Source organism: Cardiocondyla obscurior, linkage group LG12 (assembly GCF_019399895.1).
Source record: "Cardiocondyla obscurior isolate alpha-2009 linkage group LG12, Cobs3.1, whole genome shotgun sequence".
Taxonomy (NCBI): Eukaryota; Metazoa; Arthropoda; class Insecta; order Hymenoptera; family Formicidae; genus Cardiocondyla; species Cardiocondyla obscurior.
The window spans coordinates 6,067,900-6,085,921 of NC_091875.1; the positions used below are offsets into that span (position 1 = coordinate 6,067,900).

Below are 18,022 nucleotides of genomic sequence, written 5' to 3' on the forward strand. Positions count from 1 at the left end.
GTTCTCCATCGATTCGCGACGGCCAGCGAATACGCGGCGAGCGAATGACTTTGCTGGTAAATTCATAAGCGGTTTCTCAAGAAAAAGACACCGGAGAATCACGGTTCCGCCGTCCTCTCTCCAGACTCTGTCGCGGCGGTGGTAACTTTTTACTTTTTTTTTTTTTTTTTTATTATTTTCCGTCGTCAGCTGGGGAGCTTTGTGCACACGAGTCGCGTTCAATAAGTCATTACGACCGTCTGCCGCTTGCGATAATAACCGCCGCGGTTTAACGAGTCGCGTGCATACGGCGCGGCCGGTGAAAGGAGCCCCGATAGTTCTGTCTCTCGATGCTCACAAAATTACCCTGCGGTCACTTCAGAGAATGGGATATCCGCCTCTCGCGGGAATCAGCCTCTCGCGTGACTCCCCTCACGAAATTGCTCCACCGCGAAATTACGCAAAAGCGTCCCCGAATTCGTAAGGGACCTAGCGTTTCATTATCGAAAGTTTTAATTTTTTTTTTTTTTTTTTTTTTTTTTTTTTTTGTCAAGCTTCAGAAATGAAAGTGCAGTCTCCGTTTTTTTCTTTTCGTCCGCCAAAACTTCGCCTTTACAAGATCGGCTTCCGCGATGCTCCCGCGTGGTAATTCTCGATAAGGATTCCTCCCACAGCTGTCGAGGTCGTCTCGAGAGAGGCGATCTGCCGATCGAACGAACCGCTTGATCGTTTCACGTTCTCTCTTTTTCTCTCTTTCTCTCTCTCTCTCTCTCTCTCTCTCTCTCTCTCTCTCTCTCTCTCTCTCTCTCTCTCTCTTTCTCTATCTCGCTCTTTTGCGGCGCGCAACAAAAGTGCAAGTGGAAGAAGCGGAGCGTTAGCCGCCGAGCGGAGGGAGACTTTGTTGCACTCCGTCTCCCCTGGTCTCTCTTCTTCGCTTCCCCTCCTCGCGCTTGCTCGCTCACTCGTCGACTCCTCCTCGCGTCCTCCCGCTGTCGTCTCACCCCTCTTGTCTCCTAGCCGCTCTCCACCCGTCCCAGTCTCCCCCTCTCGTCCTCCCGAGACTGCACGCTCACATGCAACGAGAGCCAGACCGGCCGGCTGGCACTCAGTCGCCTTTAGCGCCGTGCATCTCCGAGTCAGTCAGTCAGTCAGTCATTGAGTCAGTCAGTCGGTGAATCGGGTCGCTCGGATACGCGCGAAAGGTATCACCGTTCTCTCTTTCTTCGTCTTCCTCTTCCTCTTGTGCTTTCTCTCTTCTCGACATACTGGGTGCAACTACACATTACTCTCACCTCTTTTTTTCTCTTTCTCTCTCTCTCTCTCTCTCTCTCTCTCTCTCTCTCTCTCTCTCTCTCTCTCTCTCTCTCTCTCTCTCTCTCTCTCTTTCCTCTCATTCCTGCCTTTCTCCTCGTTCACTCGTTTCTCCGCCGTCCCTCTTTCTTTTCCTCTTTCGTTCTTTTCACTCCGAGACTTCGCTGGTGACCGGGTCGCACGTCCGGTGCGTCACGGGCTTGTTCTCTCCTCTTTCTCTCTTTTCTCCTCCGAGTGCATCGTTCAGTGCCGCGACGTTTACTTTCCGCGTTCTTCGCGCGGCGAGATCGACGGATCTGTTTCTGCGCGAGAGGACTCGCGTTGGGTGTCTTCGGTTCGAGGATTCGAGGGCACAGTGGACGGCGTGTTGTGTGCGCGAGAGGGCAAGGAAAAAAAAAAGGGAAAAAAATTAAAAATAAAAAGAGGGGACCGCAGTGATGCGGAAGCCGACGCCATTCGCCGGCGGAACCGGCCAGGAAGAGCCGCGCGCGTTTTGCTCACCCGCGTTTCTGAAATTCGAGAAGACCGAGCTCTCCCTCTTTCTTTTACCGCCGGTGCAGCGGGCGCGATTTGTTGTTGCTCCGCGCGCGCGAAAGCGTTCACGGTTCACGCGCTGCCAAATCTCGCGCTGGCCACCAACTCCACACTCGGACGTTGCACGTTTCGTGTTGCTTATTTTCGTCGCTGACGACGCGCCGCGTATGCACACCGCAAGGCGAAGGCTCCGTTAAGTTAACCCCTTCTGCCTCCGCGCCCACAGAAAGCTTCGCGGGTGACAACGGCAAGTAGATTCTTGACGTTAAACTTGGCAGTGCCTTCCGCAGACGCGCTTCTGCCCCGGCATTTAATTTCGTCCGTCGTCGATAAAGATTCGCTCTTTTTATTACGTGCCTCGTGCACTTCTGTTCGTTTCATCGATAGTTGTAATTTTATAAATCAAGATCTCGCAAACGTCAGCTTGAAAAGTTATATTAATTGTGCTTCACGCGCAAGTTTTTAATCTCGTTTCACGATTTATTATCCCAGTATTTTTCATCGTAACGTCAATTTCTTCGTGGGTCGCTTTTTTTTTTGTCCGTCAAGTTTAGAATCGAGAAGCGATCGGTCAGCCAGCAGAATCTTTCCAAGTTCGATCGAAAATATCAGAGAACTTTGTGATCAATCGGCAAAGTTATTTCTCGAAATGAAATAACTCGATTAACGAACGCGCTACAATTTATATGAAAACGGAAGCCTGACGTAGCCGAGGAGATAAGAAATTTTACATGTTCTTCATTCGTTCTATTTGTTCGAGACCCGTACCCGTTTCGTCGCCGCGAGAGCGTTCCCAGTCGCGTGAGGTCTGGCGGCCTTGTCCGGGGCGCAATCCGAGTCCGCGTTTAAAGGGTTAAAACCGCCTTGCGCGCGTCCGACGTGTACGATTATCGGAGCACGAGGCGTCGTCGTCGTGCGATCGATAGCGCGCGCAAAGTCGCCAGCAGTGTGCCAATGGGTTTCCCTGCGCCGCGTTGCACCGGCCGTCGGCGGTTCTGTTTACAGTGCGCCAGTCGATCCGCAGCAGCCGGGGGGAGAGCGAGAGTGCATGATCCCCGGGCGTCCTTCGGGAGCAGTTTTCGCGACCTTCGCGAGCGGGTCGGCGCGAAAGCTGCATTTCGAGAGCGGATGAGCGCCGACGGAGGCCAGAGGCGGCGGTGGTTGTCGGTGGTGGCGGCGGTGACCGCCCTCGGCGTCGCCAGAGATCGATAAACGGCGGCTACAGCCGGTGGTACGGTGGCCTTGCCTGGGTCGCGTCGACCCGCTCAACGCGAGACACGAAGTCCCTTCCTCCACCGATCGGCGGACGGGCACCGTCCATCGCGGGCACGCGGAAGTAATCTCGAAATAATCCCGCGACTAAATTTAACGGCGGAACGATCGGCCGATGGCCGCGAAAACGCGAACGGCCTAACCCCCGTCACGGTGAACGAGTTGGAACGCGAACGGTCCGTTACTTGCTGTGGAGTTATTGCGCGGGTGCCGATCGATCGTCGCGCTTCGAATTTTTATTGTCTGCGAAAGAAAATTTAAAAAAAAGAAAAAAAAACGTAGAATAAAAATAGTGTGTACTAGAAAGGTACCAGCATCGCTCTCGAGTCTTCGCGTCCTCTGATAATCGTGGGCGCGTTCACGTCTTGCCATTAGCCCCGCCGTTTGTTGCAGCCGGCTGCCAAGAAGCACCAGCCGTCAGCCAGAAACGCGAGTTGTTGTCACGCCGCTCGCCTTTGAGCGCGCCCCGATGATCTGAACGAGTGTCGTCACGTGCTATACTTGAACCCGTGCGGAGTAACGACAAGCGCAATGACTTCTCTAGCCGCGTATCGCGCGCGGCTGAATGCACACACGTGCCTCGCGAAATTTCACACTCTGTCCCTCGAGCATTAAATTCGATTGCGATCATGACGTTAAAGACACTTTGTTTCTTAAAAAAAATTTCTAAAAAAATAGTTAAGATTATTATTTTTTTTTGTCTTTAATGCGAATAAAAATTGGTTTATCTTGCATATAGAATTAAAAGTAAAACTAAAATAGGAATAAGGAAGGAAATTAAATTCAAATCGATATTAGTTTTATTTTAAATTTATTATTAAAGAATATACAAAGTAAACGATACATGTCACTTTACAATGTCTTTTTTTTTTTTTTTTTTTTTTTTTTGTACTACTGAGCTTTTCGAGCGACTTGGAACATTGAATACATTTATGCGAGCGCGTGCGTGCGTGTGTTATACCAGAATCTGCTTGAATAACGACAGCTGTAGCTCGGTGACTTCTCGCCGTCGTCGTACACGTCTTCTGCATATCGCCGCTATACATATCGCAATTGTTGAAAATTCAATAAGCCGTCCTGCGGACAGGCACGCGGGCTCGTATTGTGGAAAATCAATACCTCGAGAGATGACATTCAGCGTTGCATGCACGCATAAAGCCGGACCCGCCGCGAATCGCGGATGCGTGTCGTCGTTGTCTCCGCCGCCGCCTCCTACGGACGCCCCGTTTTCACATGTCGTCGGTGTATGACCCTAAATGTCACGGCATTTACGTAACAGTGCGCGATATTGCCCACAATCAATCCGCCGACGCAGCTCACGTTATTTCATTTTCTCGTTTTTAAACCAACTGCAATTGTCGGCAACGATTACCTTACGCCTTTCGTTGTGTTTGGAAAATCTCGCTGAAGACATCCATTACCGCGAAAGTCCGATTTTAATTGATAAAAACCGTCTCGTCGCGTCTCGCCGAATGGAGGAAAAAAAAAAGAAAAAAAATACCCGTGGCAATATCCCTTTCATTCACGTCAATGTCCTTTCCACGTGTCGAGTGTGAGCGAGCCGTCAGTTCTACGAAGTGGTCAAGATTCGTGCGCATTAAGTCGCGCGCGGGAATTAAATTACAATCGTGGAGATTTAAATTAACGTAGCGCCAGAACGTTTTTTTTTTATCGCAGAAATTTATTTTTGAAAAATTTAATTTAGTAAATTAAAAAAAAAAAAATAAAAAAAATACCCCACGAGGTGTGTGCGACGTAGAGAAGTGAAAAATCTCCGATTTATCGCGTTCATTTCCAGCGCAGAAAAACTTCTCAAAGGGATTTATAGTTGTAATATGCATTATTCGCGGTAACATAAATTCCGCCGCTGCTCAATAAACCGGTGGGCCAATCGGCCGGCCAAATCTGCATTCCATTGGTGGCGCATGAAAGGGATCGCGCCTATCGCGTGTCATGCATAAAATATATCCGCGTTCTCTGTAGCGGCACATTTTTGCCGTTGACCCGTGCGCGCGACGTCAGAATTAACGTGGCCGGGTCGATCGTCTTGCAGGACAATATACCGCTCGCTCGCGCGTTTTATAATAACACTATCGATCATCCTCTTTTAATTACGTCAGCCTATCACCGGCCTCCGGAGCGGTATCGCCTCTATTGATAAGGCGTGTAACACGTCACGCCGGCCGTGACGCGAAAAGGCGTATCGAGTGACTCCGTTTTATTGTGCCGCTTCACGACGCTCGAATGGGAAAATGTAATCGCAACGTGCTCGCGCGTACACGTAGTACGCAGGAAGAACTGGCTCCTCGCGCCCTCGACGTTTTAAGACACTTCCGTTCACATGCCTCCTCGGTCGTTATTCCTGGTCACTCGCTTCTTTAAAAAATCACGCGAGATCTCGCGCGATCTATCCGCGACCTCGAACCTCGGGCATTCGTATGAGTCAGCAGCGAGTCTATAACGCAGTCAAGTCACTTCGCGATATTCATATTCTCCAAAGTTCTTAAAAAAAAAAAAAAAATACATATATGTATAATTCTGAGCAGTGCGCGCGTTGAAATATTGCATCGTAAAATTTCAACCTCGGGCATCGGTCGAGACCGCCGCGATACCCCCCCTCGTCCACGAATCCGTACAGTACCCGGTACATATTGATCTGCCTTTCCGCTATAGCGCAGGTCGGGCGCAGTCTTGGCGTTAACCTTGAACTTCAACCTCGACATTAGCGATCGGTCACGAAAGAGTCGCGCCGGTATCGTGATCCACCCACGGATCGACATGGATGATCGATTCCATTTCGCGATTGGGAACAATCGGTCTGACGGCGAGGCAGCGGAACGAGTTCGTGACGCGCAAGGGAGGGATTAATCGTCCGTTTAAAAAGGTCAGATAAAAAGACGGACGAAAATTAGAAGCTCGGGAGTCGGAGTCCGCGTTGAGGATCGATAATCAAAGCGCGACGTTTTCCACGTCGGAAGTATGGAGACGCGGTACCGAGATCGTCGCAGCATCCGAACCGAGGTAAACTCTCCCGGAGTGAGAAATTCGCGCGACGAAGGAAGGACTAGCGTAAACCCCAAGCGCGTTACAGACTCGCTCGAACTTGCGATATTGATCTGTCCGTAAACCAACGCCGGCGACATTCTCATCGCCAATTGACGTACCCGGCAGCCTTGTCGCATGACAAGTGCAACGACAACGGCTCTAGTCGCACGCACACACGTACACGTGCATTTCGTGCAATTGCCTGGTGTGGGTTACGTAAGTCGCGGCCTATCGCGCATATCTCTCTCTCTTTCTCTTTCTCGCGCGCAGCGAATAAGCCCGTAAGACGTCGATCGCGAAGACAAGGCAATCGCATTTCCTACGTGCGTGTGTGGTCAAGGTCGTGAGCGTGTGCGTGCGAACCACGCGCGAAGAAATCCGCCGGTTTTATGTTATTTCGAGATCGCGGCGCGACGCGAAGGAGAAGCTGCATAAAAGTCGGTGATAAATATTTTTAGAGACCCTCGTCGATGAAAGAGCCGCGTTTTTTCCGTCGTTTAGAAAACGACGGGCAGTGGTTTTTTTTTTTTTTTTCTTTTTCTTTTTAACTTTGCAACGCGGCCTCGATAACATCGCTTCGTTATTTAATATCGGGTTTCGCGTCTCGTACGCGCACTCCGTCGCGTTGTAATTTCATGCTAATTATTCCTGAGGTGTTTCGCTCCGCGCGGTCAGATTTTCACGGTCAGATAACGATCGAGCGCATATATTTGAGAAATACCGTTCGCCCACGAATGCGAACGGCGGCGTCGTCGCCGTCGAGGTCCCCCAGCTTTCACGTAGAGCGCGCATTCGTCTCCGTCCCGGCCTCCTTTTTTTTCTCTTTTTTTTTTCCCTCCCCCTCTTCTTTCCTCGTTTTACAAGCGCGAGAGGAAAGCGAAATAAATTATCGAAAAAAGCGAGATTTATTCTCGGTCCGGCATTATCCTCATCTGGCGCGCGCGCGCGCGCCTGCGAACGAACGAAAGCGACAGCGACGAGGTCGGCCTCGTCGGAGTCACCGACACGCCGCGCGTTTTTTGCCAAGTCTTTTCGACGACGGGCGCTTTTTCCACGCGTTTCGAAGGCCGGGTCACGAGCCGGGCCACATTCGTCTTCGCGCTATTCCGCGAGATATCCCGTGGGAGGAATCCCGCCACCCGCGGGTCTCCGGCGGCGACCTCGCAAGGGCAAGCGCGCCGTCTCTCTCGCGCTCTTTCTCTCCCGGTCGCGTCTCTCCCCCGTCCGTGGCTTTCTCGGCGAATTCTTCCCGAACGCGCAAAAAGCGTAAAATACGGTTGTCTGCGCCGACGGGTCTTTGTTCTCGGCTGGCAGGCTTCGCGCGCTCACCTCGAACAATCGAACGAGCTCCGTGCCACGGGACGTTATCGTCCCGCGCGGAGCGAGTTTTAATCGGAACATCGATATTCGGCTTGCGTCCGAGCGTCCGAATCGCGTCGCGCAGTCAGTCCGGCGCGATCGGTTGCGTGTTACGCGCGGCGCGTCTTCATCTCGTGCCCGGATCTCGCGGGATCTACGATCCGCTCGCCGTGACAGGTAATCCCGACGAACGATAGAGAAAGGACGCCTCTCTCGCTCAACGCGGCCACGCTCAGGCCGTTTCGCAATCCGGGCCACGGTAAAAATTAAAGCGCGCTGCTCAAACCCGTGACTAATTGCGCGCGTCACGCCTGGCACACTTAAAGCGATTTTTCTCGAATCCCCGTTTCCACCGTCTTTCCGAAGGAGTGTTCCAAAAATCACGCCGGTCAAGACCTTAATCCTTCGTTGCCCGCGGAAAGAACATTTCGTATACGTTAACGCTTAAAATAATTGTGACCCTGCATGTAATAAATAATCGAAAAAGAACGCAGGGGAGACGAGCTTGAAATTAGGAGCACAAATCGAGAATGTGACTTGACGGCGTTGTTACCTCGAGCCCTTCGGTGGAAGGGAGGCATGACCACTTGTCGGTGAATGCCGTGTGGGATTCAAGGTCGCCGCACGAGATCCAGTGAAGGATTTTTCGTCGGCTCGCGCCCGTCGTTATCCCTTCCCGCTCCCGAAAAACCGCTCTTCTCTCTTTCTGCCGTAGAACAGCCTAAGCAACCGGTCGCGCGGTCGATTCGCGAACGAACCAAAGAAGTGCAGTGGCGCAACCATACCAAATTGATACCAAAAGAAGTTTTTAGCGAGGGCGAGGGCGGGGAAAAAAGGACAAGGTGGCAAGGGCGGGGAGCTCCCTTTCGCGCGATGACGCGACGCGGGTCGAGCGAGGACACCGTCTGAAGGGGAAACGCGAGGGTCGTATCCGCGGGGGTGCTGGGGGTGCCCACGGGCGGATGGTGCGTGAGGCACACGTGTGTGTGTGAAAAGGCAAAATAAATCGGTCCACGGTGACGAGTGAAAGTAGACTGGGCAGACAGCCGGGCAAGATGATGAAGAAGGAGAAGCCGATGATGTCGGTGACGGCCATCATCCAGGGGACTCAGGCCCAGCACTGGGCACGTGGCAACGCCTGTACGTATACGTCAGCATCCTAAGTAATTGATATGCGACGATCGATCGTCGCGCGTTAACCTTACGAGTAGTCGCGTAAGGCCGGCGGGTGCCGCGATCCGGGTGAAACGCCGTAGCTGAATAGCCGTCGTTAATTGAAGGCACGTCCGCGCGTTATTTATGCGCAAATTATTCGTGCCATTAGTCTTTAAGAGGGCTCAGCGTTTAATGTGTTTAATAGCGTCTTAAGAGCGTATAATAACATTCTATAATGAAATTACAGGCGCTTGTTGTTTATTATAGCAGTACGAGCGATCGTTAGATCTCTATTTTTAATTAAGATCGGCAAATGAGTCGTGCCGGCTGAAACCGGGACAGAGGGGCACCGGGATGCACGGATTTTCGCTACGCGCGCGAGTTCGGGGTTTTAGGGCAAGGGAAAATGTTTGGAATCAATTAGCGAATTCCCGCGTCTAATTACGCAATATAAATGTGTTTCTTAGACGACGGCGCGCTCATTAAAAGTAATTTAATATTGATGAGATCACCGACAATGAGAGATCGCTGACGCTGATGATTCAGCCGTATATATTTTTTCCCGCTAATACGCGATTTAAATTGATAAAAATTCCGCGTTTCATTAGCGGTTTGTAAATTGCGAATGCGATTGACCTCGCGCGATTGTTACGCACCTCCGCCGCAGGAAAATTCGTATCTCCGCGGCGAAGAAAGCGGGGTAATGTTATTTCGACTCTGTTACGATTCCGCGCGCAACAGACTTCGCAATGGGATCGTTAAACGCGTTGAAGCGAATCGAAATGAGATATAATTTTCGCGGGCTATCGCGGCTGCGTTAATTAACGCTTTATGACCTCCGAGTATCGGACGGCTGAATTGTAACTTAAAAAGTACTTAAACGAGGGACTGCCCGACGAATAATAATTAACGCGCCGGTGCTAGACCGCCGATTAGCACGATCTCAAGGTTCGGTTTTACTTCACCGCGACTTACGACCGGCTCGTCATTAACATTGTTTTTTTTTCCCGCGGTGACCATGAAATTCAGCAATATTTGCGCAAACAATTTTATGTAGTTCTCTTTTGCGCAGGCAAGTAAGATTCGACATTTTTTTTTTTTTTTTAAATACAATACACCACTTTTTTTCCTAGCATTACTCAAATTTACTAGTAACCGTATCGCGAATACGGCGTATCGAGATCTCGCCGAGATGTTGAGGAATTTCTGAAAACTGCTTCGCGGCTTAAACGCTCTCCTTCCGCGGAAAATATGAAGAGGGAAATTTTATTAGCATACGTAGAGTGCATTTTTTTTTTGTTTCTTAAGTTCGCGCAATTTCATTCGAGATACGCAGACAATAGACACGAACGAGCGTATAAAAATTCCAGAAGGTCCAAGTATTTTTGTCCCCGCGTGGGATCAGCATTGGCTTGCGAGAGATTTGGAAGTTTTCAAGTACGTATCCTCGAGAGCTGCGCCGATTTTCGAGATGCATTTTTATCAATTCGAGCGTGTTACGTATACACAATGCGGCCGTTCTTGAATAAGCGTGCCGTATCCGTCGCGACGCGCCCGAGCGAAGTGAGTCACCCGGTTCGCGCGATAGCCCGCCGTCCTACACCGAGGCGACCGATACGCGTCGCATGGCCGACGCACATACATCGTACGTGGATGCTAAATGTACGGGGTGAAGGTCGGCTATTGAGACGTGAATGGCGCAATTTGCGGCGGCGGCGGCCGGTAGCCGGCGAGCGGCGGAGAGCGCGTATCGTTATCAGTCACCGCGCTTCTGAAAGCGGTCTCAGAGCGAGCTTTAAAGCGCGAACGAGCGGAGAAGGTCACGCGAATATGCGGCCCATTATCAGCGCCCACGGCCGCGTTTTACGAGCGCGTTCCCGAGCGCCTTATCGCACGCGTGTCCCTTTTCGTCGCGTCGCTTTTCCGCGGCGCGTTTCGGAGGAATCGACGCGAACCCCGTGGGAGCCTGCCACGCGAGACGCGTAAACACCGCGTGACGGGACCGACGCGAGGACCAACGCCTCGAGGAAAAGTTGATACGCCTCGAGAACTGACCCGAGCCAACGTCACGACGCGATCGCGTTGCGCTCGTTATTGTGCTCTTCGATAAGGTTTTTTCTCTCTCGCTCCCGTTTCTCGTCCGTCCGGACACTCCGCTTCAAAAGTAGATCGAGTTCGCCGCGGGGATTTCACGAGAGTGAATCGCTATTAATCGTACGAATCGTCGGCGATTCGGTCGGATAAGGTCGCGATCAGATAATTTCATTCCAGGCGACGAGTTTCATGGTCACGGACCTGGTCGCGATCGATCATGTCATTGACAGTCATTCGTCTTGGACGAGAAAGAGAAAGAGAAGGAGAGAGTGGGCGAGAGCTTGTCTGTTTACCGAACGGCGCGAAATTGCTCCGCAAGGCTGCGTCAGCGGCGGTTTTATCGGATAAGACGGCGCACTTTTTTTTTCCCTTATCGACCACGATGCGCCAGGTAATACCTCGCGCGGAAAGAAAAAAAAAATACACGATAATACGCGGAATGAAGAGATAACGCGTGCATTATCGGGCCGGTGAACGCGCGGGGTGCACTCGTCGTATCGCGCCAAAACGTCGATCAATCATCGTCGCGTCCATTCGCCGCCACGTCAGATTGCGTCCGACGAAGTCACGCTTGATTTCCCGCGGCCGGGCACTTCGAGTCGCCCGCGTGGAAAAGCTCGGGAACGTCGCATTCCATCGCGATCATCTCGACGCAAATTGTCGGCCTCGTTTCGCCGACGGGACGGCCATTAACATTCATAATGTTCCGCCTTACCTCGGCGAATTAGCCGACGATCCGCCGTGAATCGTGCCGTTTAGGACGCAGCTGATTCCCGCGATCGGGGATAATTACATCTATACGTCTATTATTTATCGCGACGCGCTCGCCCACGGTCGGCACAGTTCCAATATGGTCGGGCGCAAAAGATGATCGCGTCGCCCCATAATCGACGAGGGTGGGCTTCTCTCTTCTTGCACAACCGACGCGCGCGCCCGCGTCGCGTTATCGCGGCCGCCGTTTATCACGCTCGTCCATTCCATATTCCGTAAAGATAATCGGCGCGTATTGTCCGCGAAAATATCTGTGACTCTTCGTTACCTCCAGCCCCGGGAGAACCACCGCGACGCACGAAACACTTGGATTCGTAATTAAGTGTTTGACTAACGACGCGCGATTCCGTTCCCGCGGCATACATTAATTAGCGCGTGAATGTTGATGTCTATGTACGGGCGAGTATCGTGTCGCGCTAATGAATGTTTAAAAGTATCACACGCCGCAATCATCGCGCCGACAACGCGTCCGTTTATTATACGAGATCGAACCTGTTTCAAGTTCGCTTCGTTTCGAAATATAAGAAGCCGATTATGCGAAATGTTAAATTCCATATGTCTTGGAAATGGTAATTAAGCGCAGATTATGTTAATATAAATTTGCGTTTCGCCTCTCGAACGAATTTTTTTTTTTTTTCTTTTTTTTTTTTCTGCTTTTTGTAACGCACATTACGTTCTCGCCGATGTGTCCCGGATTTCCATGTAAATCTATCGCTGATCTCGCGCGCGAGAAGTGCACGGGAATCCGAGCGACGGCTTGCGCAATGCTTGCGGCCAGATGATACATATAGATAAGGACGATTCATAGGGGATTGCTCTCGCTTCCCTATCTTTCTCCGCAAATCCTCCTGCACGCTGCGTTTATTTAGCCTAGACCGTCGCCGTCGTTTCCACATTATCGCGCTTCGCGCGGCTCGCATACGCGTGACTGCGCCACGCACATACACGCGCGCGGGATGCGTGTTGCGCGACGGTGTGATAAGCCTCCCGGGGCGTAAGCATCACGCGAGGCCTCTCCGCACGCAGAGGCCTTCGGGCTTGCTCTAGTGCAGCCAGTGCACACACGCGGGCGCGATGCAACCTTGGCACCGATGGGAACGAGCCGTGAAGAGCAGGTCCTGCTATCGCGTATCATGTGTACACGTGTACGCACGCGCGCGCATCGCCTCTATTGAGTTAGACTCGCCGCGAGTGGATGCGGACGTTGTTCTTCCTTTTTTTTTTTTTTTTTTCCTTTTTCTTTTTTTTTTTTACGACGCGTCGTGTGCAGATTCTTTATTATTCGAACGTCAAGAGGAGCCCCGTTCGGCCGATCTCTGACCGAAATCTTTTTTTCACCTTGCGAATACACGGCGATTTTCAGCCGTCTCCCGTCTGCTCCGAGAACGATCGTTAATACAATTCAGACGCATTGCGCAAGAGGCGTTAAATTCTCAAGTTATTTTTTTTTTTCCCCCCTTCTTCGTGTAAACGTCGCGTGACGATTGCGATCGACGGAAGTCCCTCGGCGCTATGCGCGCGAGCACGAAAAGTACGGCGTCGCGCAGGAGGAAGCGATCGTTTATTACAGTCACGTTGGCAGGTTTCTCGCGGTGGCTACTGACCGAATAGATGTTACTGTCACGTATACAACGACGCACACTCGCGCGTTTAATATTCCACTGGTAGCCGTAGCATTATACTCGCGCGTGTATTTAATTAATGGGGGAAGGGGAACACTTCGCAAGGTATTATTAATACTATCGCGCTCGGCGCGAAGCTGTCCGGTCCGCTCTAGACGACGGAGGATTGTTTTTTCTTTTCAATTAAATTAATTATTAGTTCTATTCCCATTTAGCGGTGTTCTCATCCAGAATTGTGCGTTAAAGACGTTTAATAAAAAAAAAAAAAAAAAAAAAATGTTTTACCCGTATTGCTGGAACCGTCGGGACGCGCGAGAGACGAGATAACATCCGTCGGAATTTAACAGCACCCGCGCCGAATAGCAAGCGAAGATCAAGGTGCATCGGGTATGCTCGTCCCGTATGGAGCCTTCGCGCAGTAATTTTTTTTTGCACTCGGCTTAGCGACGCGGAACGTCGAGCGCAGCTAAAATGACACGCCCTACGTGCTCGCACACGTCAGCCTCATTAGAATGCATGCGTTTTTCCGGCTCGCGAGATTGCTCTCGATCGCCGCGATCTTAGTTACTAATTGCGGGGCGATCCTCGCTTCCCTCGCGCGGACTCTCGGAATGTGTCATCGTCATCGCCGGAGCGAACGACGGGTGGAGATTAAATCTGAGACGAAGGGAAGAGGAAAAGTAAGAGGTGCGCGGGGTCGTAAAACGTGAATCTCACACGCGAGTTCAGTTACTCCGAGCGTAACCGGCAATAAGTAAATAAAAATAATGGCTTTACGGCCGTTCGCGAAATTCACGTTCGCACGATCTTTTCTCTCCCCTCTGGCATTTTTTTTTTTTTTTTCTTCTCGCTCTTTTACAGAGTTCCTCGGAAACTGTAGTTTTATTCTTTTTCTTCTTTTCTTTCCAATTTAAATAATTCATTTTGCGAAGTAAATAACGTTTTCTTTTTAATGTAGGGAAAAAGCGATACAAGTACCTTTCTATTTGCGCTTATTGCCGTGTTTCGCGGCCGCGTATATGACGCGGCATGAAAGCGATCTTCCGAGTTGGGAACTTTCAACAAACCCGACGACCGACAGCCGGAAGGGTGGAAAAATAGCGAAAACGCGAAATCGATAGAGGAACAAACGTTGATTGCGCTGTCAGGCGCGTGTCGGGGACGTTGCAGCTGCAAACAAAACGTTGCCGCTGCCGTTTGACCAATCGAAACGCGTGCTCGTCGCTGTCGATACCGTCGACAAGTTCCGCTCCGCTCTGTGACTGTCAAACGAGAAACGCTCGCAACGGAGACGATCGATATACTCTTCTTCGGCGATATTAATTACAAAAAGATGAGAAGAGGTGATACGCGTCAGCTTTTGAGGTAAAAAAAAAAATGGGTTGATAATTAAATGGCGCACAGTTTGCCGAAATCGCGAGAGGAAAAACGACGGCGTTCTTTGCAGCTGTTCGAGGCGCAAACCTTCGACGTTATTTGCCCGGCATCTCGAGAATCTCGCGACGCCACGACACGGCGTTCATTATTACGACGAGCGCTCCCACTATTTTCCCTTGGACAAAACGATCTTTCGCGGTAGTGATTCCGAAACAATTAGCGGGCTTTCATTAACGCCGCGCGGTGTCATCACACCGCTCCGAAAGACAATGGGGCGTCTTCGAGGATAACCACCGAGGACGAGAAGGCTCGCCTCGTGACTGATGACCTTCTTACCTTCTTTCTTACCTTCGAGCGAGCGACTCTGATTACGTAAGCTCTCCGGTTAACGTGGTTAGCGCGGAACCTCCGAGCGTTCGCTGCCGCGAGAGATCATTCCTCGTGAAGGAGAGGAATGATGAGGGGGAGCAGGAAGAGAAACAGACAGAGAGAAAGAGAGAGAGAAGGCGAAGCGGAGGGCCCGCGGTGTTAGCGAAGGCGAGAGGAGAGAGCCACGCCGCGAGCCTTGAAACTGACATTCGTTACGGTGTATTTTTGTGCGGCTTCATCTTTAATCACCGCTAAAAATCGCTCGCGTCGCCGCAGTTACGAGCGTTAATTTCGCGAGGGCTTGCCAAGACAGGCTTGGGAATAAGAGCGTCCACACGCGCGACGCGGTCCGCCTTGATTACCGTCTATTTTTATACGCGCACAGTATACACTTTTCTTGTATTTCTTATATATATATATATATATTGCGAAATTATATACTCGCCGATTCTGACATTCGCGTAATTCCGCACGACGTCCCGTCGGTTTGCGTCAAAATCCAGGCGAGCTGACCGTCGCACGGCGCTCATTGACGGCTGTTTACTCGATAACACTCTGTTTATCGGCCGGACAATATTTTAAGGCCGATCATCCTTGCCCTCGCGAGGCGTAACGATATTTCAGGCTATTTAAAGCTTCAATGGTGCACCACCGCGGCGAGTTGTATTTTTATTACCCGCCGAGGAGAAAATATTTTCCGCCGCGCGAGGGGTTAATCGTCGCGCATCGCCGATCGCGTTCCAGATATCGCTTTCCGATCTTAGTTCGAACTCGCGCGACGCTAATTAAATTTTAAACGTACGCCCGAAGTGAATTTTCGCATTTTCTTTCGGCGCATCCGACATTCGTATCGATCTGCTCCCGGATTTTCTCAAGCGTTTGACGTCGCTCAGAAATAATGAAATCGGATTCTCGATGAAAATCCTTCGAAAAAAGCGTTCCGGAATACGCGCCGATCGCACCGGTCCGGGTTTTAACAAGGCGTCTTGATTACGATTAATTAACGCTCGTGGATTTCTTTTCGTTTCTGTGCACGCTTCGCTGAACCTGCGACGCCGGGGAGCGCGTTCTCTCGCCACGCACGTTCTCCTTTACCCAGGTTGAAATCGCGACCCCGTAACCTTCGCCGTGATATTCACGGTGCAAGGCCAGTCCCGCGCTCCGTACATTCTTGTTCATATTCGTACGTCGGGCTGTCGCACGCACGTACGCTGGAAATCAGATATGGCGTTTGCTGCGCCGGCGGCAGCTAGCGAATGTGACTTTAGAGTCGTGTGCGTCGAGTTTCGTCGCATATATGTACCGCGCCGGCCGGTTGCCGATGACTGATTTCTCCCCCGTTATCTCATCCCTTGCTTTGCTGCATAAGTTTACGTACTCTAGCCACTGTCGCCGCAGAAAACGCCATATCTGAACTTCGGTGTACGTTGAAATCGTAGGATCGCTCGGCAATATCGCGGTAAAGGCGGCATTATAGTCGTAAGTATAGCTCGGATTGAGCCGCGACCGAAATAGCTGGCGACAATCGCCGAGCAATTTACAGGACATTTGATAAATTCTTTTTTTTTCTTTTTTCTTTTTTTTTTTTGCACATCCCCATCTCTCGCTCACGCCCTAACGGCAGGTCACTCGAGAGCCCTAATTGAATCACGAAGGAGGCCTTTCGTTAATCGAACCGATAACCGATCACTGAACGTCCATTTTTATATTATTACGTTGTTTACTCGTCGCGGGTAGGCGGGATTTAAAAATTGTGTAATGGAGACGCGAACCGGAAGGCCTCTGTGTGACATCATACACCCCCGGCACCGTGAAATTTAATTGGAAAGGTCACTCGTTGCGTGTACTACGACCTACGGTAATGCCGGGGGCGCGATTAAATAATAATAAGTGGTTAAAATAACGAAGACCGTGTTTTATAATAATACCTCTGTTAGACTCGCGCACACACGACGTGGCGATCAGATTTTTTTCCCACAGTGTCATTATTATCTTACGCTCATTCACGTAGGACGGTAAAAAAAAAAAAAGTAAAGGAAAAAAAAAATAAAAAATAACCGATCGCGTTTAATTCATGCGAGATTCGCGTTACAATCGCGAGGGTCAATTGTTCCAGCGGTAGTCTTTGGTTTTTTATTTTAATATTCTAATTTATACATATAAAGTGCCATTTGGTCGACTTTGATTTTTTCGTTCCAAGTCATCCCTTCGACAGTGTCTTGCTTTTCGCGTATCGTCGCGATTTTAATCTCCAGGCAATTAACTAACCGTCGAAATAGAAAAAATGTTAGTCGATTTATTCGTTCGGAGTGTCGGAGTCGGTGACACTTTTGCAATCGGACGATCCACTCCGCGCGGCCCGGAAATTCGCGGGGAGATAACGCTGGCACGCGTTTGCTGCACCTGCGGGCTCGCGGCTGTGAGAGCGCACACCCACTCGAGAGCCATCGCGCCAGAGTCCGTGCACCTAGGCTGAAATCGCGACCTCGTGACCTTCTCCCGGTGACCCAGGTACCGAGTTGCCCTGCACGTGGCACGTTGCGCTATATAAAGTGCGGCTGCATATAGATCTCGCTCGACCTCTCTCCATCTCCGTTCCGCTCGTGCCTCCCCTTTTCCCCCCGCGCTTTCAGAGCCGTACGCAGCGACGCGGTCGTCCACTGTGCACTCGCTTCATCGATCGCCCTCTCCTTTCTCCACGCCACGTCGGCGAGTTTCGCGACGGGCAACTGCGCGTACTTAACATCGTGAACTTTAGACCCGTTTCACAGACTCGTTTTGTTATCAGATTAACGCGCTCCCCTGACGAAAGACCGTTCGTTGTTGCTTTTTTTTTTATTTTTTTTTTTTTGCACGTAACCGAGCCACCTGCGGCGGGGAGGCCGTCAGCGTGTTTTGCCTTTGCGAGCTCATTAGAAAGGTCAATTAGACCAGCGAATCGCGCGATGCGTAGATCACGACCTAGACTCACGCGCCTGTCGCTTCCACTCTGAAGAACTCGAGGTGTTCTAAATTAAAAAAAAAAAAAAAAAAAAAAAAGACGATTTACAGTGTCGAAAATGCGGAACGGGTGCGGAATTGCGAGAGATTATTCCGGTCGCGCGCCGTCTCCTTGAATCCGTCTTGTCGAACGG

The 18,022-nt window shown here is 50.8% G+C and overlaps 1 protein-coding gene across 3 annotated transcripts in view; it reads left to right on the plus strand.

Moving 5' to 3' along the window:
* Usp (retinoid X receptor ultraspiracle) overlaps window positions 1-18,022 on the plus strand; it is a 57,678-nt gene that overhangs the window by 17,711 nt on the left and 21,945 nt on the right. For 2 of the 3 annotated variants that reach the window (XM_070664071.1, XM_070664072.1), the window contains exon 1: window positions 1,342-8,640. The exons of the other annotated variant lie outside the window; for it this stretch is intronic. In XM_070664071.1, the coding sequence (XP_070520172.1) occupies window positions 8,556-8,640 (85 nt within the window). In that variant the 5' untranslated portion in view covers window positions 1,342-8,555. Of the gene's footprint in view, window positions 1-1,341; window positions 8,641-18,022 lie in introns of those variants that run through there. 3 annotated transcript variants of the gene reach the window in all.